At 33.5% G+C, this 24,758-nt stretch overlaps 1 protein-coding gene across 7 annotated transcripts in view; it reads right to left on the reverse strand.

The window, feature by feature from the left end:
- Positions 1-24,758, reverse strand: part of LOC142342046 (uncharacterized) — a 51,802-nt gene that overhangs the window by 20,950 nt on the left and 6,094 nt on the right. For 5 of the 7 annotated variants that reach the window (XM_075393218.1, XM_075393217.1, XM_075393222.1 and 2 more), the window contains 4 exons: positions 24,130-24,459; positions 20,192-20,427; positions 17,093-17,285; positions 9,910-10,120 (listed from right to left, as the gene is read on the reverse strand). In XM_075393218.1, the coding sequence (XP_075249333.1) occupies positions 9,910-10,120; positions 17,093-17,285; positions 20,192-20,427; positions 24,130-24,459 (970 nt within the window). The remainder of the gene's footprint in view (positions 1-9,909; positions 10,121-17,092; positions 17,286-20,191; positions 20,428-24,129; positions 24,460-24,758) is intronic. The other 2 variants (XM_075393219.1, XM_075393223.1) reach the window with 1 other exon arrangement.

Consider the following 24,758-nt stretch of genomic DNA (forward strand, 5'->3'; position numbering starts at 1 on the left):
GCAAGCTGACAGGTGTTTTATCTTAACTGTAACCTTGACTTTATTCTTTCCCATCGTTTTCAATCATTGACTTCATTTTCAAAATAAAAAATTATATTTTTTAACATTGGCACTAACAGTAGCTCATTTTCTATTTCATAGAAATTAGGGGATCTTTTCAGTCTCTGCCCCCCAGCTAAGTGGGTGTATATTATTTGCAACCCCAGAAGCACTTGCAATAATTTTACATAAAGATTTCCCATGTAATGACACGTGCTCTGTAATTGGAATGAGCATAAGGTACTATGGGGGGCACAAACGGAAAAGATCCAAATTAGGACCCACTGGTTATATTAAATAGTAATTCTGAGAAATTGTTATCCAATATCAATCCCTCCTCCCTCGCCCAATTGGACACCCGAAACCTTCTACCACACCGCCCCCCCCCCTCCCCCCACATAGCTAGCATCCTCGCCCACCTTCTTACGCGTTCCCACGTCCCCATACCTACCTACCCTTCCGATGCTCATCCCATTTCCCTCGAGAAAAGTTTATATCTGCGTCCGTTAAATTACTTTCTCAGATTGATATTTCAATTCTATTCCAAGATTTATCTCTGATATTTCGGGTTGCTCAAATAATTGAGACTATAAGCCTATCCTCGATAAATTGAACTTGTGAGGCTAGCAAACTGTTTGTTTATTATTAGTGACTCATCCATTTGTTTACGCTATTCTACTACCAGTTACTTTTTAAGTTGAGGCCAGTTGGTCATGGATTTCAAAACTTTGAATTTTTTACCACTGACCTTTAATCTTGATCATTCAACATTATTGTTGTACATAGTTAGAATCCAATGAACGGAAATTAAGAACAGTTTGTATTGTTCAAATTGAAAAGTTCTTTTCTATTTCTATTATTTCAATTATTTCTATTGTTCTAAATTTCTGATAACTCTATTGTTTTACTGCAAGATATTTCGTATCATTTGCAGTCTACTCCCCGTGACTTTTTTACTTGTAACCAGTTGGTCCATAACTTGATCTTCGGTTTCTTTCTTCATGAATATGTTCTTCTGTTTTAAGAAACTTGTCATTATTATTTAGAATACATAGTACTATTCCTACGATCATTTTTTAAATGATGTATGGAAAAAATTGAAGCAAAAAATGTATGTTGAGCTTTTTTACACCAGAGCACTAAGCACAGCACTACCCAAGCAAATAGAGCTTTAAAGTTTCCACCGTAGTTCAAAATTAACACCTGCCACGTCCTCACGATCCCTTATCTATCTCCTTTCTTTTTTATAACCGCATGCATAACCCTCCAAAAAACTCACTCACCCGATTCACTTTTTCTCTAGCCTTAATCTACCGAATCTTTCAACCGTCTTTGAGTACTCTTCACTGTTCTACTAGACGTTTCTTCGTTGTGTCATTTCGAAGAGTACTGACTGGTGTTGCGCAGGCTTAAAGGTGTATAATCTTAACTGGAACCTTGACTGTATTCTTTTCGATCATTTTCAATCATTCACTTCATTTTCAAACTGATGACTTATTTTTTTAAACCATTAACAGTAGCTCACTTTCTAATTCATAGAGACTAGGGGTTCTTTTCCGTTTGTGCCCCCCCCCCCCCCCCCCAGTTTAGTGGGTGCATATTTGCACCCCCCCCCCCCCGAAGCCCGTGCAATTTGTTTACATAATGATTTCCCATGTAATTACACGTGCTCTGTAATTGGGGTGATCATAAGGTACTATGGGGGGCACAAAGGGAGAAGGTAAAAATTGCGAACCACTGGTAATATGAAAAAGTTATTCTGAGAAATTGTTAACCAATCTTAATCACTCCTCCATTGCCCCATTGGACACCCCAAACCACCTATCTCACCGCCCCTCCCCCTCCCCCCACATAGCTAGCTTTCTCGTTCACCTTCTTACGCGTTCCCCGTCCCCACACCTACCTACCCTTCCAATACCCATCCCATATCCCTCAAGGAAAGTTTATATCTGCGTCTCTTAAATTACTTTCTAAGATTGATGTTTCAATTCTATTCCATGATTTTTCTCTGGTATATCAAATTGGTTAAATTAATTGAGATTTTAAACCTAACCTTGATAAATTTAACTTGTGAGGCAAGTAAACTGTTTGTTTATAATTAATGAGTCATCGGATTGTTATTGCTATTCTACCAGTTAGCTTTTTAAGTAAAAACCAGTTTGTCAAAGATTTCAAAATTTTGAACTTTTTTTAAACACTGACTTCTAATCTGGAACCTTCAACATTATTATTAAGAGTGCATAATTAGCTTCTAATGAACAGAAACTAATAACAGTTTTTACCCCTCATTAAAAAAATGTCTAACCGCTCATAGAGAGCTATAATTGAGGCCAAAAAAGCCTCACTTTTTGTTCCACAACAATTCGAATGCCGGCTTTCAGTTTGTGAACAAAATATAGTTTATTTCTGAAAGATCCCCATAATCGCAATGAAAGACAATGACATGCTTTTTAAAAATTATTTCTGCCTCAAATTGATGTCAAGTCTTCATTGACATTCTTTGAGCGCAGAAAATCCTGGTCTGTCAGTGCTGGAACTTATTTTAAAATTTTTCGCTGATCCAATATTCCCAAAAACGTGTTGAAAAAATTCGTGTTTCTGCTGCTCTTGTAATGTCAGTTTAGTTTAGTGTAGGCTTAAGAATAGTTTTAAGAATGTGAATAAGTATTCCATAAAAAAAATTAGAGACCATTGAAGTTACCGAGAATCTTTTTTAACAGGAAAGTTACAAAGAAATAATCTATGGAGTTCACAATGGCCAAAGAAAAATCAGCATTAAAAATTTTTATTGAAAAATGAAGAGCTTGAGTTTTGTGCTAAAATTTGACCTCAAATGATACTGCTTTTTAAAATCTGAGCCTTAAATTTTTGTTAGCAATATCTATACAATTAAAAGAATATATTTCGAAAAAAAAATAAAATTGAAAAGATAAAACTCAATAAACTTTGAGCAAACATTTGGTTCATCAACTACTGATGCTATTGTAAAATATCAAACTTGATAAGTCTCCCAGATTCTCTAGGAGCTTAAATAAATACTTCTTTCAACTATTGGTGCATCTTTCCAGTAAGTGAACTAACTATTCTATCGATTTTTAAAATAAATTTTCAAAAAATTTCTCCAGGAATGTTATTATGATCAGCTGTCGTTCCATTTTGAGGCGGGGAAATGTACACTACGGGAAAAACGGGCCTCGACAACAATTGTGTTCTTAACTATCTAATTTAAATTGCTTGACTCCAAAAAACTTGAACTATCTGTTCTGAATTTTTAACGCTTAATTTTCATTTTTGTTGTTATTAATGTTTTCTATCGTTTGTCCTCCTAGACCAATCTCGAATCCATAGTTCCATGAACAATTCTCCGAGTCAATAACGTTCTTCTACAGATTATTTGGTTTTATGAAATGTTCTGGCCTCATAACTTTGAAGTTTTGCAGAACACTTCTCCTTTGCTATGTTGAGTTTTTGAAGCTTTTTGACCCCTGAGCATTAAAAACTTGAACATTTTTCTTAGACACTAAATCTGCTATCACCACAGCTGCTGCTGTGTAACTACTGTGGAAATTGTAAACAATGGGTTAGGTCATAATAAGAACCCTCGCACAATCTAACCCTTCATAGAGAGCTATAATCGAAGCCAAAAAATCCTCACTTTTAGTTCGATTCGATAACAACTCGACTGCTTGTTTTCAGTTTGTGAACAAAATGTAATTCATATCTAAAAGATTGCCATAATTGTAATGAAAGACAATGACATGCTTTCCAGAAATTATTTTTGCTTCAAATTCATATCATGTCTTCATTGACGTTCTTTGACCGTAGAAATCCCTGGTCTGTCAGTGCTGGAACTTATTTTAAAATTTTTCGCTGATCAAATAATCCCAAAAACGTATTGAGAAATTTCGTGTTTCTGCTGCTCTTGTAATGTCATTTTCTTTTAGTTTAGGTTTAAGATTTGATTATGTGAAAAAGTATTCCATAAGAATTTTACAGCCCATTGATGGTACCGAGAACCTTACTAAATAGGAAGTTTACTTCAAAAAATTAATTCATGGAGTTCACAATGGGCAGAGAAAAATTACCATTTATCGTTTTTACTAAAAAACGAATAGTTTGAGTTTTGTTATATAATTGGACCACAAAAAGATACTGCTTTTTTTAATATGGGGGCATTAATTTTTTTAGCAAAATCCACACAAATAAACGAATATACTTCAAAAAAAAACTAGAGTTGAGAATATAAGCTTCAATAAACTTTAAGCAAACATTTGGTTCATCAACTTCTGGAGCAATGGTATAATATTAAAACTCCTAAGTCTCCAGGTTTCTCTAGGAGTCCAAATAATTACTTCTTTCAACAATTTGTACATCTTTTCAGTAACTGAACTATTTTTTCTACAGATTGTTCAGCTAAAATTTTAAAAAATTTCTCCCGGAATATAATTGTGATCAACAGCCGTTCCATCTTGAGGCATTTATATAAAAATCAATAGAAATTTCAAGAAGTTCAGGCGAGGAAACGTACACTGCGAGAAAAATGGGCTCCCACAACGATTGTGTTGTTAACTATCTAATTTAATTTGCTTGACTCCAAAAACTTGATCTATTTGTTCTGATTTTTTGAAGCTTAACTTTTCATTTTTGTTGTTTTCAATGTTTTCTATCGTGTGTATTCCTAGACCAATCTTGAATCCATAGTTCCATGAGCGTCTCCGTGTCAATTACGTTATTCTACAGATTATTGGGTTTTATGAAAGCTTCTGGCCTCATAAATTCGAAGTTTTGCAGAACAATTCTTCTTTGCTATGTTGAGTTTTTGAGGTTGTTTGACGACTGGGCAATAAAAATTTGAACAATTCTCTCATAATTCTCTTAGACACTGAATCTACCTTCAGCACAGCTGCAGCTGTGTAACTACTGCGGAAATTGTAGAGAATGAGTTAAGGCATAATAAGAACTGTCGCACAATCTAACCCCTCATAGAGAGCCAAAATTGAAACCCAAAAATCCTCACTTTTGTTCGATAACAACTCGATATCCGGTTTTTAGTTTGTGATAAAAAAAATTCATATCTGAAAGATCGCCATAATCCTAATGAAAGACAATGACATGCTTTCTAGAAACTATTTTTGCCTCAAATTGATATCAGGTCTTCATTGACATTCTTTGAGCTTAGAAATTCCTGGTTTGTCAGTGCGGGAACTCATTTTAAAATTTTTCCCCATTCCAATATTCCCAATAATGTTTTGAGAAATTTCGTGATTCTGCTGCTCTGGTAATGTCATTTTATTTTAGTGAAGGTTAAAGAATTGATTAAGGTATTTGAATAAGTATTCCATTAAAAAATTTAGAGCCCATTGATGTTACCGAGAATATCTTTTAACAGGAAAGATACAAAAAATATAATCCATGGATTTCACAATGGCCAAACAAAAATAACCATTAATAATTTTTATTAAAAGATGAAGAGTTTGAGTTTTGTGCTATAATTTGACCACAAAAAGATACTGTTTTTTTAAAATGTGAGCTATAAATTTTTATTAGCAAAATCTACACAATTAAACGAATATATTTTTAAAAAAATACAATTGGAAAGATAGAACTCAATAAACTTTAAGCAAACATTTGATTCATCAACTACTGGTGCTATTGTAAAATATCAAATTTTGTTAGTCTCCAAGATTCTCCAGGAGTCCAAATAAATACTTCTTTCAACTATTGGAGCATCTTTCCAGTAACTGAACTAACTATATCGATTTTTAAATTAAGTTTTCAAAAATTGTCTCCCAGAATGTCATTGTGATTAGCTGCCGTTCCATCTTGAGGATTTTATGTAAAATGAGGATAAATTTCAAGAATTTTAGGCAGAGAAAAGTCCACTACAAGAAAAATGGGCTCCGACAAAAATTGTGTTGTTAACTATCTAATTTAAATTGCTTGACTCTAAAGACTTGACCTATCTTTTCTGAGTTTTTGAAGCTTAAGTTTCCATTTTTGTTGTTCTTAATGTTTTCAATCGTGTGTCTTCCTAGACCAATTTCAAATCCATAGTTCCAAGAACAAGTCTCCAGGTCAATTCTACATTTTAATTGGTTCTATGAAATGTTCTGGCCTCATAATTTTGAAGTTTTGCAGATCACTTCTTCTTTGCTATGTTGAGTTTTTGAAGCTTTTTGACCCCTGAGCATTAAAAACTTGAACATTTTTCTTAGACACTAAATCTGCTATCACCACAGCTGCTGCGGTGTAACTACTGTGCAACTTGTAAACAATGAGTTAGGGCATAATAAGAGCCCTCGCACAATCTAACCTTTCATAGAAAGCTATAATCGAAGCCAAAAAATCCTCACTTTTAGTTCGATAGCAACTCGACTGCTTGTTTTCAGTTTGTGAACAAAATATAATTCATATCTAAAAGATCGCCATAATCGTAATGAAAGACAATGACATGCTTTCCAGAAATTATTTTTGCTTCAAATTCATATCATGTCTTCATTGACGTTCTTTGAGCGTAGAAATCCCTGGTCTGTCAGTGCTGGAACTTATTTTAAAATTTTTCGCTGATCCAATATTCCCAAAAACGTTTTGAGAAAATTCGTGTTTCTGCTGCTCTTGTAACGTAATTTTTTTTTAGTTTAGGTTAGAGAATTGATTTAAGTATGTGAATAAGTATTCCATTAAAAAATTTAGAGCCCATTGATGTTACCGAGAGTCTCTTTTAACAGAAAAGTTACAAAAAATATAATCCATGGAGTTCACAATGGCCAAACAAAAATAACCATTAATAATTTTTATTAAAAGAAGAAGAGTTTGAGTTTTGTGCTATAATTTGACCACAAAAAGATACTGTTTTTTTAAAATGTGAGCTTTAAATTTTTTTTAGCAATATCTACACAATTAAACGAATATATTTCAACAAAAATAGATTTGGAAAGATAAAACTCAATAAACTTTAAGCAAACATTTGGTTCATCAACTACTGGTGCTATTGTAAAATATCAAATTTCGTAAGTCTCCAAGATTCTCTAGGAGTCCAAATAAATACTTCTTTCAGCTATTGGAGCATCCTTCCAGTAACTGAACTAACTATTCTATCGATTTTTAAATTAAGTTTTCAAAAATTGTCTCCCAGAATGTCATTGTGATTAGCTGCCGTTCCATCTTGAGGAATTTATGTAAAATGAGGATAAATTTCAAGAATTTTAGGCAGAGAAAATTCCACTACGAGAAAAATGGGCTCCGACAACAATTGTGTTGTTAACTATCTAATTTAAATTGCTTGACTCTAAAGACTTGACCTATCTTTTCTGAGTTTTTGAAGCTTAGGTTTCTATTTTTGTTGTTCTTAATGTTTTCAATCGTGTGTCTTCCTAGACCAATTTCATATCCATAGTTCCAAGAACAAGTCTCCAGGTCAATTACGTTATTCTACATTTTATTTGGTTTTATGAAATGTTCTGGCCTCATAATTTTGAAGTTTTGCAGAACACTTCTTCTTTGCTATGTTGAGTTTTTGAAGCTTTTTGACCCCTGAGCATTAAAAACTTGAACATTTTTCTTAGACACTAAATCTGCTATCACCACAGCTGCTGCGGTGTAACTACTGTGCAACTTGTAAACAATGAGTTAGGGCATAATAAGAGCCCTCGCACAATCTAACCTTTCATAGAAAGCTATAATCGAAGCCAAAAAATCCTCACTTTTAGTTCGATAGCAACTCGACTGCTTGTTTTCAGTTTGTGAACAAAATATAATTCAAATCTAAAAGATCGCCATAATCGTAATGAAAGACAATGACATGCTTTCCAGAAATTATTTTTGCTTCAAATTCATATCATGTCTTCATTGACGTTCTTTGAGCGTAGAAATCCCTGGTCTGTCAGTGCTGGAACTTATCTTAAAATTGTTCTCAAATCCAATATTCCCAAAAGTGTCTTGAGAAATTTCACGTTTCTGCTGCTCCTGTAATATCAATAGCTGTAATATAGTTTAGGTTTGAGATTTAATTTAAGTATGTGGATAAGTCGTTCATAAGAAGTTTACAGCCCATTGATGTTACCGAGTACCTTACTCAACAGGAAATTTACAAAAAAAGTTAATCCATGGAGTTCAATGGGTAGAGAAAAAATACCATCAATCATTTTTATTAAAAGATGAAGAATTTGAGTTTCGTTCTATAATTGCACCTCAAAAAGATACTGCTTTTTTAAAATGGGAGTATTACAATTTTGTTAGCAAAATCTACACAATTAAACAACAATGCTTCCAAAAATAGATTTAAAAAGATAAACCTAAACAAACTTTAAGCAAACATTGGGTTCATCAACTACTATTGCAATCGTAAAATATTAAAATTCTTAAGTCTCCAGTAGTCTCTAAGGAGTTCTAATAAAAACTTCTTTCAACAATTGGTACATCTTTGCAGTAACTGAACTAACTATTCTACAGATTGTTAAACTAAGTTTTCAAAGAATTTCTCCCCGAGTATCATTGTGATCAGCTGCGTTGCATCTTGAGCCATATATATATATATATATATATATATATATATAAAATTGAAGATAAATTCCAAAAAGATTAGGTGAGGAAACTGTACAATGCGGTAAAAATGGACTTCAACAACGATTGTGTTGTAATTTATCTAATTTAAAATGCTTAACTCCAAAAATTTGACCTGTCTGTTCTGAATTTATAAACATTAAGTTTTCATTTTTTTTTTTCAATTTTTTCTATAGTGTGTCTTCCTAGACCAGTTTTGAACCAATTGTTAAGCGAACAAGTCTCCATGTCAATTATGTTATTCTATAGTTTATTTGGTTTTATGCAAGCTTCTTGCTTCATAATTTTGAAGTTTTGCAGAACATTTTTTCTTCGATATGTTGAGCTTACGTTGCAAAGTTTGATATAGATTTTAAACAAAAGTTTGCATCAGTTTTGCTATTTAATGTTTAATTCTTCTTTTTAACGCTTCCGACTTTTTTCTGGGAGTAGGACCGGGATTGCAGCAGTTTCATTCAATTCATATATATCTATATATATATATATATATATATATATATATATATATGTATATATATATATATATATATATATATATATATATGTCAGTTTTTTGTATACATAACTGTTATTTTCATATGAAAAACTAGCATATTGAAAACCGTTCCTGTACAGTTATCAAAACGTGATATGAGTCTTAGAACATTTGCATTAGGAAAACTTGATACTGGATAAAAAGGCGCAGTTATATTTTTTTTACTATTTTGAGAGATATTTTACTAATTTGTACTATTTTGAGAGATATTTTACTATCATATCCACGTTAAAAAGAGTTGAAAATTAATCCAACTCGAGAAAGACAAGCGTGTCATTTAATTTTTTAAGGAAGATTTGAGCAAACGATACGTTCAATTTATGGGTGCGGTGCTTTGAAAAACTTGATTAGGCCAAAATACGGCACCGTCCTGTCTTTCGTAAGTTTCATCCAGAATCGTAAAAGTTTTATAAAGTTTTCACATTTTTTCCTACGCTTGACAACCTGGGTTCCTGAACACACAAAATAATAAAGGGCGAAAATATCTAGCGAAAAGTTGAATCAATCTTACAAGGAATAATCAGCCGAAACCTGCATGAAAAGACTAATAAAAACGATTTCTACAAAAAAAACTTGTTAGAGCCATCGACAAAAGTTTGCCCCTAAATTTGTATACGTTAATCGAAGGGTAATCTGTCAGTAAGACTAGGATGTACAAACCGTTATGTGCAATAAATAATCCCTTATATATCTGTTCACCCAGGTCGATGAAAAATTTTTATTCACGCGCAAAAATTTTGATGGGCAAGTTTTAAGACGTTCTGAATCATTTCCTTTTCGTTCATCTACATGTTTCAACTCCTTCGGAATCACAGGGTAGTTGCGTGACATCTTTTTCAACATTGCGGGCGAATTGTGGTGGAACCCGTTCATTGTCTTGTGGGATAAAACTTTATCTCTGGACCCTGCTATTGAAATCAATTCCTCCTGGCTAACAGCTGCAGACGCCCCAAATGCAAAAGTTTTGACTTGAGGGTAATATCGCTACATTAGTTTCGTTTTCTCATTTTATAAGACCAAAACTTCCCTTAAATTATGTTGTATGAGTTTTAATATCACAACTCAAAGGCGTTCCAAAACCAGAATATTGATTTTACTGCTAAGTTTAATGGTACCTTGACAAACAGTGCTTCCTCTTTTTTTTATTTTGAATCACTTTCATCCAGATAAACTGAACGAGACACTTGAGAACGGGCCATCGGCCCAATAGTGCTCTCCCACAGTCAAATATGTGATTGTATTTGTAAAGGTAATTGTGAAGCTACTTATTGACAGATGGAGACAGTTTATTATTATTATTAAATAGTTATATCGTATTTACGTATCCCAATTTATAAGTTCTGACATTCTTATAAGTGTTAATAGAATTATTATTCGCGCTTTTTTTGAAACTAAAAGGCGACGTTTATCATCCGCAAAAGGAAGCAGAGAAAAAAAGAAAATAGTGATCTTTCCCGTTTTTCTAAGAGGCAGGCATGATAAAGTGCTTGCAAGTACTGAATGACGTCACAAATTGTATTAACCACTGCTGGAAGATTTCCAGAAAACAGCCATGATGGCAGCGTAGGCCCTTAGCCTAAAATTAAAAATATATAACCAGAACTTCAAAAAAAATATAAATGGCGTTTTTGGCTAATTGTTTTGTTGTCTTGATCTGCTTCAGATCAATAGGTCTAACTTATAAATAGTTTGCAAAAACTCATTCAAAAGCTATCAGTTATAGTATCAAATCATCAGTTAAACTGAAACCGTCTATTTAAAGTTATTTCAGAAAACGAAGTATAGTTCAAGTGATCAATGAAAAAGAAGTGAATTCAATGAGAAAAAACTGCAAAAATAAACAATATTGCAAAATTGAATGCAAAAAAGTTTGAAGTGAGCGTAACATTCCGGCGACACTATGGCGACGAACTAGACATTAGCAAGGCGGGAAGTCCTGATTAACACTTCACTAAAATCAGAGAGAAAAAATAGGTTTAAAAAGCAAAACTGGGTTCCAAAAAACCCTCCCCCAAAACCAAATTTCAAAAAGCAGCAGTGTTAAATTAATGCAAGCTTGAATCAAAAAGTTTACTCACAAACCTTGTTACTGTAACCATTTTAAACTGAAGAATTTCACGATTTTTTACCACCTATACCTGATCAGAATTAACCTTAGATTTGATTTCTAATTGACAGCAAAAAAGTCAAAATTTATGAGCATATACTAAAAGAAGAAGGCAGAAATTAAACACTGTCCAAATTTTTGAGCCATCACGTGACAACTTTTTGATCAAAGGAGCTAATTATTGAGATCAAAAACGACAACAGTTTATGACCATACAAGTAAACAAAGTAACCAAAAACCAGAAACCAAAGGTTTCGTAATCTGCGCTTAAAAACAATGTTCTGAACCCGCTCACACACTTTCTCCACTTAAATATCTGCGAAATCACGCAGAAATCGGAAAACTTATGCAGAGTAGATCATGTTTTGTACTTCAAAACTTGAAGAATTCGAATGACGACCAACGTACCAGTAAAGTTAAAATAGGTCTGTTCATTTTTTTTGTCAATAATTTGAACAACAATTGAACCAAGTAACAATATTTACTATTAGTTGAAGAAAAAACAACATTTATACAACCTCTCGATTGAAAAACAACGAATGGGTCACGTAAACAACTGATGAGACAAGTTATTATTGAGAACAAAAGGCAAAAAAAACAACAAACACAGAGATCAATCAAAATTCAAATTTTTTCCAGGAAACAAGTATTTATTTTTCCGGTGAAAACTAAAACCAGAAATCGAATTCATTTAGCATCATTAGATAACATCTTAAAGTTGTTATTAACAATGAGATTAAACTACAAGTCGATAACAACCACTTTCAATGTCAGAAAAAGGGTAAGTTAATGACATAAAGCAATATAGAAGTTCAGTGATTTTTCGATAAAAATTCCTCAATGTTCATTTCTTCAAAGTTATGAAAACCATATATATTCAATATTGAAATTAATAACACTATATAAAATTTATTTGCAATACCGAAAAAATGTAACATTAAATCAAGCAAAAAATTTCACGAAACAAAAAACGTGGTTTTAAAACCGCAGAAACTTTAAATTTTGAACTGAAAAGTTTGATACTTTGAACAATTCAAATTAACTTATGCTTGTTTAAAAAATCCCGAAGTAAAAATTAGAGATGAACTTAATAACACAGCGTCAAAAAAGACAACAAATTGAGGTAACTCTCAAAAGTTTGCAAAAACGCCTCGTCAAAGCCATTCAAAAGAAACTGAATACTTTTGCCTAAAAAGAATATTAAAGTTTCTCTAGTGCCCTTTGGAGAGCCCACTCGTCCCCCCATTATTTAACTTTGGTGATCGAAACCAGGTTCCAAAAACCATACAAGAACTAATGTGCAAAGACAAACATTGTATCATATGTGTTTCTAAAGCCGTCATTAGAGTTCTGGTTGATAAAACTACGTAACAAAAATTTCAAACAAACGCGGACAAATCACAAAAAAAGTTTGCTTGATGGAGTTGCATGAACTAAAATCGACATTCAAAGCTGACATATCAGTAACGTTACTTTACAGATAGCCTCGAATGTAACAAACTACCAGCATATTTGTTAATTAATATTAAAAATTACGTGGACAATTCAAAGTCACTGCTGTTTCTATCGTAAACTGTCCAACATGAGGCATTATGATTGAACCTTTGGCTTATTCTTTGACATTAATGAAAGTTTGTTGCCAAATATATATTTATACAATCATCAATCGTTCAACCGTTTGCTTTCCGAGTTCTTAATATCGATTTTTTTTCACAATGTGGTGACCGATTGTCTAATTATGATGTTAGCAGCTTCGTAATAGAAATAGCTGAATCATAAAGGCTAGTAAACACAACTTTTGTCGCAAATTTAAAATATTGTTTCTGTCTCTAACAATGTTTTAGCGGTGTACAAATTTGCTATTTAAATTTATTTATAAAGTCCGGTTGAAACAGAAGGTCTAAAAGTTTTATGAATTTTCCTCGCATTATCGATTTGAATAATATGTTTTCTTTTTTAGGGAAATCTGTTCTCTCTCCTTTTTTTCAATTTTTGTGAAAAAGTAATTTGAATTGTCCTGATGTAAAGGAGATTTTTTAAAAGTTTTAGACAAGAACTGGGCTAATGTATGGGTTTGGTTGCGTTGACAATAAACAGAAAAGGCTGCAAAACAAGATCCTGTAATTTTTCTAAATGCCAACGATGTCTTGGATGCATCTTTTTTCAAGCTTTGTTAGAAAACAAAGAATTTGTTTGTCAAGCAAACAGCAATTTTTCCTTTCCTGAATTAACAAAGTTTTTTTAAAGGGCAAAAATTTCGAAAGAAAGAACATAAACTACTGACATCAGGTGAATTTCTCTCAAACGACCGGCAAAGGTTGGCTTCGGTAGTACCAAGTTGGGTCTTAGATTCTGGGTTGGGGGGTCCAGCGACTGGGGGGGGGGGAGTGATTAGGGAGGAGGGGTAGGGTTGGTAGGGCTGGAAGAGAGCGGGTCCCAACTACCAGGGAGGAGTGGGATGCGTTGGTATAAGTGGGTTGCAAAGATTGAGTTGGTGAGTGGGGGGAGATGATTCGGGGTCGAACTGTCAAGATTAGGGAACCGCCTTTACTACCATAAAATTTTCTCCTCAAAACAGTTTTTTAATTGCACTCCTAGACACTGGTTAGGGGTAGCGCTCTAAGAGAACTTAATGCCCTCCGAGGGTTAACTCAAAAAGAATAATTCACCGCCGCCGAGAAGGCAGTGAAAAAAAATAATTCACCGCGATTCACTGCATTCACCGCAAAAAGATGTAAGAAATACGCGGTGAAAAATTTTTTTTCATCGCATTTCACCGCATTTCTTACCAAAATTCACCACCAAACCTCAACCCAGGTTTGGAGAGCCCACTTTTCCCCTAATTTTTTAACCTTGGTAATGAAACCCCAGTTCCCAAAACCACAGGAGAAATAATGTGCAAAGACAAACAATGTATCATATATGTTTTTGAAGTAACAAAAATTCAAACAAATGTGGACAAATCACAAAAAAAGTGTGCTTGATGGAGTTGCATGAACTAAAATCGACATTAAAAGCTGACTTATCAGTTACATTACTTTACAGATAGCCTCTAAAGTAACAGTACTACCAGCATATTTGTTAATTAACATTGAAAATTAAGTGGACAATTCAAAATCACTGCTGTTTCTATCGTAAACTGTCCAACATGAGGCATTATGATTGATACTTTGGCGTACCCATTGATATTAATGAACGTTTAATGCCAAATATATATTTATGCAATCATCAATCGTTCAACCGTTTGCTTTCATCCAACTTGAATGTTTTTGTCTCGTTAATTATATCTGTGATATTTAAATTCAGAGTTCTTAATATCGATTTTTTTCACATTGTGGTGACCGATTGTCTAACTATGATGTTAGCAGCTTCGTAATAGAAATAGTTGAATTATAAAGGATAGTCAACACAACTTTTGTTGCAAATTTAAATTATTGTTTCTATCTATAACAATATTTTAGCGGTGTACAAATTTGCTATTTAAATTTATTTATAAAGTCCAGTTGAAACAGAAGGTCTAAAAGTTTTATGAATTTTCCTCGCATTATCGATTTGAATAAAATATTTTGTTTTTTAAGAAAATCTGTTCTCTCTCCTTTTTTTCAATTTTTGTGAAAAAAAATTAATTTGAATTGTCCTGATGTAAATGAGAATTTTTCAAAGTTTTTGACAAAAACTGGGCTAATGTGTTGATTTGGTTGCTTTGACAATAAACAAAAAAGGCTGCAAAACAAGATCTTGTAAATTTTTTAAATGCCAACGATGTCTTGGATGCATCTTTTTTCAAGCTTTGTTAGAAAACAAAGAATTTGTTTGTCAAGCAAACAGCAATTTTTCCTTTCCTGAATTAACAAAGTTTTTTTAAAAGCACAAATTTCGAAAGAAAAACATAAACTACTGACATCGGGTGAATTTCTCTCAAACGACCGGCGAGAAGTTAGCTTCGGTAGTACCAAGTCGGGTCTTAGAGATTCTGGGTTGGGGGGTCCAGCGACTGGGGGGGGGGGGGTCGAGTGATTTGGGAGGAAGGGTAGGGCTGGTAGGGCTGGAAGAGAGGGGGGTCCCAACCACCAGGGAGGAGTGCGGGGATGCGTTGGGATGAGTGGGGTGCAAGGATTGAGTTGGTGAGTGGGGGAGATGATTCGGGGTCTAACTCTCAAGATTAAGAACCGCCCTTAGCACCATAAAACTTTCTCCTCAAAACATTTTAGTTAATTGCACTCTTAGACACTGGTTAGGGGTAGGGCTCTATGAGAACTTAATGCCCTCCGAGCGTTAACTGTTGAACCCACTTTTGAAGACAAAAAATCAAATGGTTCTGACGAAAAATCTGTCAAGTGAAAAATTGCATAAAAAGACCACATGTCTAATACAATTGCTACAAAACTTCTTTTGAGAGCTTTCATACTCTATACTCATTTGTTAGAATTTGTAAAATAGCGAATTTGTTGTCATGTTACTTTCATGTTTCAAATGCAGATTAAATTTAGTTTGTAGAAATGACTTGTGCAATCAAAGATAATCTGCTACTTAAAACTTCTTTATTTGATGTTATTTGAACTATCCCGAGGTTCTTCTGAATTTTGTTTCTAATCAAATGAAAATTCACTCGAAAAGCAACTGAGCTTACTACCGTGACATTTTTAAGACATTTTTTGGCTCTACACTTTAAAAAGTGAAGGTAAATCTCAAAGCAATACATTTTCTGGAAAAATTAAAGTTGAAAATAAATAGTTTTTTTAGAAAATCAAAAACCAATAAAATATCATTTCTGAGATGATTGGATACAAAACTTTGAAACTTTGATTTTTGATGATTGCATCGTAAACAAATTACCACCAATCAACCCCACTTTAAAATTCAAAAAAAATTCATTATTTTAGAAAGCCACTATGATTTGCAATAGATTTTTAGAATAAAAATTCAGTGGCCGGAATAATTTACAACTTAAAACGCAGAAAGAATTTTTGAGGAGCTCTGACATTTGACCTAATTCAAATGGAAGCAAGTGGAGCATCGTATGCTAAACATCTTACCGGGATTCTAAATTCTGTTAGTTCAAATACTGTCGAATTGAGCATATGCTATTGGTATAGACTGCTCGGCTATATTATATAAACACACTTTAAATGAGTATATATATATATATATATATATTATATATATATATTATATATAAAACATATATATATATATATATATATATATATATATATATATATATATATATATATATATATTCAACCCTTTTCTACGCTCGATTTGAACTTAATATTGATGCCAATATTGCATGTGACACAAAAAATTTGAACGATTGTTCAGCTCATTATATATCAATACATCATTATATCAATTCTGCCTTTCATTAGACTTGCAGTCATGTAGGAGGTTACGAAAGTTTAAACGAAAGATTAAACTTTTGTCTAAAGGGCTGATAATATTATGACTATCCAGAAAGAGAAAAATTTTAATCAATTTATTTTCAGTGGAAGAAAAAAAACTGTTCGTCTTGAAGGTACCTCTACCAAATTTTGAACATTTTCCCTTATATTTTTACAGGGAAACAAAAAGCAATTGTTGATGAAGGGAAGGACCAAAAAGACACTGCATGACACAAACTGTGACAAAAAAAGTTTACAAGGCAGATCTTTTTAAAAGTGGAATCTTATTTTAGTTTTCTTTAAACCAATTTTTTTTAAAATTTACCAACTTTAGAAAAAAATACCGTTTTGTTTGAATGTATAAACAGAACATGCACAGAAAGCTACACAGTAGTGCACTACACTATACCTGAAGCAGGATATGATTCTGCCACATAGTAAATATAAAATAAAATGAGAAAGCCATTCCTCGAATTCTTTCCGCTTTTCCACAGTCAAACTTAAATTGTGAGAGGGTCCATTCAAAATAAACATCAAAGTCTTCGCTACTTGATGGTTATGTAATCGAGAATTGCTCGCTTTGAGCATACCAGATTTAGTTTTAGTCGTTAGTATGTTGCTAAACATTTTGGCAGCCTTTGTAAACACTTCGTTCGTGAGTCTTTTCGTCGAATCTTTTCCGATATTGATACCCTGTACGTCACTTTACACCCTCTTCGTAAAGTACAGAAAAAATAAATTTTTACACACTGCGTAATTGCAGAGGAAAAGCACTAAGTTGATGTACCAGTCCATAGGTAGTGACGTCTAATCAGATCACCTTGAGGCTCAAACTGGGGTGGGGTTGAGCTCAAAATTATAGGGTTTTGATCTATTTTCAAACGCACGAAAGTCTGGACTATTGTTGGAATTAAAATTGTGATTGATGAGCGGTCGGTTTGATCTGGAACGGATACAAAAATTTAGTATTTTTTTGCATTCTTTTTTATTAACACCTGCTAGCCCTGTTTAGAGCCAAAATTACAGTTACATTCTGATGACATAATCATTTGGAGTCCATTGGCCCTGGTTAGAACCAAGGAGTCCATCCGCTAACAGTAACCAGTCCCCTTTATTTGTATCCAGGTTGAATTTGAATTGTTAAATTGTAAGTAATTGCAAGATTCTTTTAAATTGTTATAAGGCGATATATAGTCTTGCAAAGTTTCTTCCATTAATTTGTAACTTTTGACAAGTTAATCATTCGACTGACAAGTTGTTACAAGTTAACCTTTCGACTTAACACTTATGTTCTTACAAAGTTGATATTAGATAGCCAGTCTGCCTTGCCTATATTGTAGCAAACAAAAACAAAACAACACAAGACATGAACTTACACATGTTCTGCTCTTCGACAGAAGAAAAATATCGAATCTTTTCAACAATTGCCCCCCCTTTTGCAAAAGGGGGGGGGCTATTCTTGAATAGAATTTAAGCGAGCTATTTATTAACCAATCAGAGACGACTAATAACTTTCCACGCATGCACATACTATTAAATTGAATAGAATAAAATGCACCGTGGTATAGCAATTAGCCGAACCGGAATACAAAGCGAAAAGAATTTCCGACTGGCGGGTCGGTGGGCGCGCTTCGCGCGCGTCGCGGCTTCGCCGCGATAACCGACCCGCGATTTCCGGATTACATCCCACAGCGCATGAGAGGCATGGCCATCAACAGCGGTCCGCAATTGCGCTTAAACTAATATTCGGCTATCTAAAGTGTAGGCCAAGTAATATTGTGGTAAAGTATAGCACAAAAGGGGAGGCGATTCTCTACTAGGTACCAAAGGGGGGGCAATTGTTGAAAAGATCCAAAATATCTACCGAGCTCCAAAAATTTTCATTGAGGCAAAAATTGTTATCCCTGTACTTTAAATGAGGAGGCACTTTAATAACCGCATTTAAATGTCATTAATAACTATCATTTATTAACTCGAACAATAAAGGACCACTTGAGTTGATAAATATGAAACATAGCCATTTTCTCCGCTTAAGTCACTTTGTATTATGTTGTATACAAACTGAGCAGCTATGTCCCATTTTCTATGATAAATGATACAATGTTAAATTGAATTCAACCAGTAGAGTTGAGCTCAACCGGAACAAAATCCCAAGTTTATACAAGTTAACCAATCAACTTTCAAGTTCTTGCAAGTTGACCATTTTTTGCAAAGAACAGCAAGTTGAATTTATTCGATCTCGATCCAGGTTATAATAGCAAATGTAAATTCCGGCGCTTTTTTTGAAAAACTGTTTATGATTAGCTACGGCCATTTTTAACAGGCTTAATACTAAATTAGAATCGGTTTTAATCGATTAAATATATTAAAAAAAACTTTAATCTGTTAAATATAAAACTTTTTAATTGTTTATATATATATATATATATATATATAAAAAAAAAACAATTTTTCAGCAAAATTTAAAATTTCCCTCTTTTTAAAATGAAAAAAAAACTTCGATGTTGCTTTTGTTTGTCTGAATGTTTTTCTTTTGTCTAAAGGCATCAATCTTTTTGATGCATTATAATCTTACAATAGCAGAACATTAATTTATATCAACAACTAAACTGATGATTTTGAGGGTAACTAGGTCTGATCACAGTCAATTCGAGCGCCTTTTGACGAGCGCCCTAATCAAAAAGAAGTTTCTGTGAAAGTGGATTTGATTATGAATTGATTGCAGCCGACGAAAGTCTGATACTGGCGACTGTCTTCAAATTGTCCACAGAAATCTGAACAATTGGTCTGTATTTGATCAAAAGTGAATCGGGGCAATCTAAAATCTGATTCGGTGGGTTACGTTCACAAAAACGTCTGTACAGAATCCTTGGTTGATTCACATTTAATGATTTTTTTAAATAGTACCCAGAATATAATCCTGTGAATTTTTGGGGTCTGTTATTTGGCAAAAGAAAAATTAAAACTGTATTTCAGTACTTTTTCCACTTTATTTGTAAGGCTTGTTCGCTTTTGAAGCGAATTCCAAAGCTCTTTCTAGTATTTATTGAAGTTCTGAACGTTTTTAGAAGTTCTGAAAGTTCTGAAAGTTCCATTTGAAAGAGTCACTTTTTGATGTTTTTAAGTTCAAATTTTTTCATTTTTTGACGTCTAAATTGCACTCATTAAGATTTAAGCTGTAACATAAATCATGGAGGATGACTAAAAAAAGGTCTCAATTTGGTTTTCATTTTTTCGTTCTTTCATCTTAGTAATGGTCTAGAGAAAGCTCTTCAATTGCCAATCCTTTGTTGACTTGATAAAAGATTTTTAAGATAGAATTTTGGTTTATGATAGATTCTCTGATCCTTTCATTACTCATCTTTGTCCTGGACAAATTTTTGCAATTCTATATTGTATTTTATAAATGTTGACGAACTATTTGTTTGTATGATTTTCTAAAAATGTTCAATTGCTCGGTTAGCCAGATCAAAAGTTTTTACGTTCTTCGCGCATATTATGTAGATTGTATTTTAGGACTATTTCCTCTGTGATTTTTTTGGGGGGTGGGGGGTCCGGAAAAGATACCTTCTGGCATCTGGTTGGGTTGAATTAATCAAAACGCTGTAACAACGTTGTGAAACAAAGACAAAAGTCAACTGGTAATTCTTCATTGAGGCTCCTGAGGCTAAAACGACCTGCCAGTTGACACTGAATTGTTTCTCCATAAAAATCAAAATAGCCGGTCTCGTCTGGTCCAAATCCGGTCCGATGTCAAGTCCACTGATGAAAACTTCGATGAATTTTTGGATACTCCACCAATCCTGATATTTTTCCTGTTTCATTTTTTATCGCTCAGTTAATTTGTTTACAAAGTGAGATTACGATGCTTAAATTTGCATAAACGTCAACGCATAAGGAATCTCTGCTTCGTTTTTTATCGTTCCCTGTTTTAATCTGTTTTGTATGTAAAGATTGGTAGCTGCAATCCCAGAAAAAAAATTCAGCAGCAGGGGTGGGCTAAACCCAAAATGAGTACGCAACGTGCCCTAGTCGAATTAAGAAGGCATGACTTCAACCCTTGCATAATTTTGTAAAATTCTTGCCAAAATTGCAAAATCAACTGACAAACCTGCAGCGCCTTTAGGACCTTAAGACTACAAAAAAAATGAGTTCATTGCCGTTCATTGATTAATATCTTTCAATTGGATATCATTCATTTCGAGCAGAGCAAAAAACATATAATGCAAAGCTGTTTTCAAAAAAAAGCAATGTATTACAATTTACCTCTCGCTAAAGGGCGGAATATCCACAAAAAGCGGGTTATCAAAACTACAATAAAGATATTTTTAGAATGGTTGGGTTGAATTATAAAAATTTCACAAAATACCCAACGGTTTCGGAATTGAATTCTAATCTCAAATCCTTCAAGTTTACCCCTTATTTTTCTTAAATTTTTTGGGGCGTCATTTACTCTTCTAGAATTTTTTTATTGTAGAAATAACATTGGTTTTACTTTTTTCTTTTCTCTCAAAAACGTTAATTGTAGAGTTAGCATTTTTCTCAAATTTATCATCTTAAATTTTTATATCGCTCCTAATTTTCAAAGATCTTTCAACACATTGTAAGTTTTATACAATTGCAATTTTTCTCAATATGAGCTTTTTATTCACTAATGATTCTTAACACTACTTTGCCTTTAAACTAGGTTCTGTATTTCATAGTTTATACTCAAAAGAATGGAAAATGTTCTTAATTTTCAATTGTCACGTAAAACATAATTTTTAAGCCTATTAAGTCATGAGATCTTACTGGTCTTACATATAATAAATGATGAATTGATTTCTGTAGTCAACAAAGTCAAACAAAGATGACATTTAATTACAATTACGTAAACAAGACTATGGAGATCACTAATAGGCTAATGACTCGTTGGCAAATGTCTCAGAGGATTAGATAGAGTAGGGGCCTAATCTTACTGAATTTTAAGACATCTTTTAATTCAATATTCAGAATATTCAGCAAATTGTTCTCCCATATTGCTCCAACCATTCAATATTTGATCAATATAATTTAACATTGCTATCGATGGTAATCTCAATTAAGATTAAAAGTTCTAATCCTACAAAAGGTTGTTGACGACAAGTTGTATAGCGTGTCAAAACAAAGTACAAAGATAAAGATAATCGCAAGATTTGTATGCTATTCAGAATTGTCCTTTGACGCCTTTTATACCACAAGACCTGCTCTCTGCACTATTTGAAAGAAAATGATTAAAGGTAAAATAGACAAATAATAACAGTTAACTAATCAAGAGTTTTGTTTTGTGGTGCACTTAATACAAAAATTTGAATGTTCATTAAACCTGTTTCACAAAAACGTGTTTCAGAGAAACAAACATTTTGTTTGTTTAATATGAAGTTTTGAGAGTAATTGATAGTTTTTCTACTTTTGTGTAATTTCCAAGCGAATAATTATTTAAATTTGGTGTCATTTTCACAACTTTAGACCCTTTGAACAAAGATTTCCGTGGAACATAGGCAAATTTTATAATTATTGTGACCTTGGAAAAGAAGTGAAAGATGAATTCTTTACAATATTTCTAGTTGTGTAAACTCAAACTTGATTTTTCTATCAGATTGGATTTTTCTATCTGATTGCGCACAAGATGTTTTAGAGTTTTTCTAAAACTCTTAAAGTTACTATTCAATCATCATGGCCGGTTCAAAACAAGAAAACTGTCTTTTGCTCTTATGTTATACCCTCAAGTTTTGGCGCTAGAAAAAAATCAAAAAAAATAAGCACTTTTGGGCTGCATTTGAATATTATGACCTTTAAAATTGAGAGCGCAATTTAGAGTCTTTGTTTCATAGTCTCAAAAATGTCCTGCAGTTTTGTGATTGAGTGACACCTTGTTGAAAAGGAGATACCAAACTTCTACACTAAATTCGCTCTAACAAACCTAATATCAATCCCTAGTTCAAAAATAATGCCAAATTTGCAAACATTTGCAAGTTTTGGCTCAATAGTGCCAAGTTTGTAAAATTTTGCAAATTATCTCGTCACAAGATCATATTTGCAAAATTTTGCAAAGTAATGTTAAGTTTACAAAAATTTGCAAACGACGGGCCGAGTTCGTTTCGGTCGAGCTCTGCTTAATTTGTCAATGTGGGTTATTTTCCTAATCATTTCTCAGAGATTGCTTAAATTAATTGGAAAATTTTCAAAGTACACATTGTAAACGATATGCGTGGTAAAATCCCCCTACTAGGCCAACTGCGAACTATAAGAGACACAAATATTCAGACCTGATTGCAAACATTCGTAAAATTAAAGCATTATATTACAAAATTTGCAAATTGCAAAATAATTGTAAAATTGACATTTAGTTAAAACTATAGATGCGAGGCAAACTATTGAGTCAAATAAGAATTGATTGCAATATAATAAAAATCACGACAACTATTTCGAGAAAGTTATTTTTGTGGATCAAAGTATGAGTAAATGCTTCAATGGTACCCATAATTAGCGCCAGCAGCAGAGCAATCTCAAAAGTTTATATTTTTGATCGCAGCTTTTGACCGTCTGTTAGAGTCGTGATGTAAAAGATAGATATCTTTTTTATTGATTTCAATATAAATATCAGTGATCAAATTCAACCACGGAAACCTGCTCGCCCTATCACACAATTCATCATTTTCATCAGACCTGCTGTTTATTTAAAATTATTAGGATCTTTTCCGTTTGTGCCCCCCCCCCCAGCTTAGTGGGCGCATTTGATTTGCACCCCCCAGACTCACGTGCCATATATTTACATAATAATTTACTATGTAATGGCACGTGTTCTGTAACTGGGGGGCATAACGTACTGGGGGGGCACAAACGGAAAAGATCCAATTATTTTTAAAAAATTTAATTGTGAAGCTCAATATTTTTCAATGCAAATTTTTCTACCAATGACTCTCAGCTCAGATGAGCAATCGAAACAGAAAGGCCAGATCAATTTTGTGGCTTAGAAAGTGTGCAGCTCTGCAAAATATCCAGCGTTTTTGGGTGAACTTGATTAAGAGTTTAATTACGTTGAAAAATAATAATAAAGTGCTGGCTTGACTATCAATATCATCTAATAAATTTATAATTTTCTGAATAAGTCTTGCGTGAAAACAGAAAAAAACTGGTGTAAATGACCTCGTTGTCTTACTCATCTAGAGACCAAAAAAGGTCCGATAGCTCTCCCATATTGAGGCACTTACAAGATTTTGAGTTTGGGCGCATAAATTGGATCCCTGAATCCTTACAACGCGATGATTTTCAAAACTATGATATTGCAAAATCTGATCGAAAAACCCTGTTTTTGTCACAAACCATTTTGAATCAGAACATGATTTGAAATGATTTTTAAAAATAATTAATTTACTATACCTAATAACGTCAGTGCCAATAAACAAATCTAATCATGACTCGGATTTCCAAGTTCTTTTTTGGGTCTTAAAAAGAGGAAAAACGAGGAAAAATAAGGAAATGACCTGTTTCAGCTGGCCAGTTGACAGATCCAAAGCAATCAACAAGTCAGTGCCGACCATTTTACTCTGCATACACATAGGACCAACTCCGTTAAAATTACTATCAAACTTCATCGACAAGTCCCGTAACGCTCTGGTGAACTCTGAATCTTTCCTCTGACCGTAAAGACGGCTAACAAATTTGGTTTGAGCTGCAATGTCGTATCGAGGGGGCGCCGAACCGCGTCGAGCCAGTAACAAAATGACAGCAAGTGCTCCATATATTGGAATTTCCATCGAGTCTTCGTAACGTCTTTTCAGGAAGTCAGTAATGCAGTAGTTTTCTTTTATGTTCTGGAACATTTTCCATGACTTAAGTTTACAATGCCTGATTTACCAGTTCGTCATTTTTTACTATTGAATCTGTTTCCAATAAATTCCTAATGCAACGAGCCCAAACCACCAAACAGTTAACAACCCCACTCTCTTTGAAATTGTTAGTTTTTAGCATGGTCGCCTTACATAGCAGCATCTATTCATCTTCCCTTCACCACCCCCCCCCCCCCCACCCCAACACCCCCCCCCCCCCCCTACACAAACACATACACACACGCCCACACACACACACACACACACACACACACACACACACG

Source organism: Convolutriloba macropyga, chromosome 7 (genome assembly GCF_964194025.1).
Source record: "Convolutriloba macropyga chromosome 7, txConMacr16.3, whole genome shotgun sequence".
NCBI classification, from domain to species: Eukaryota; Metazoa; Xenacoelomorpha; order Acoela; family Convolutidae; genus Convolutriloba; species Convolutriloba macropyga.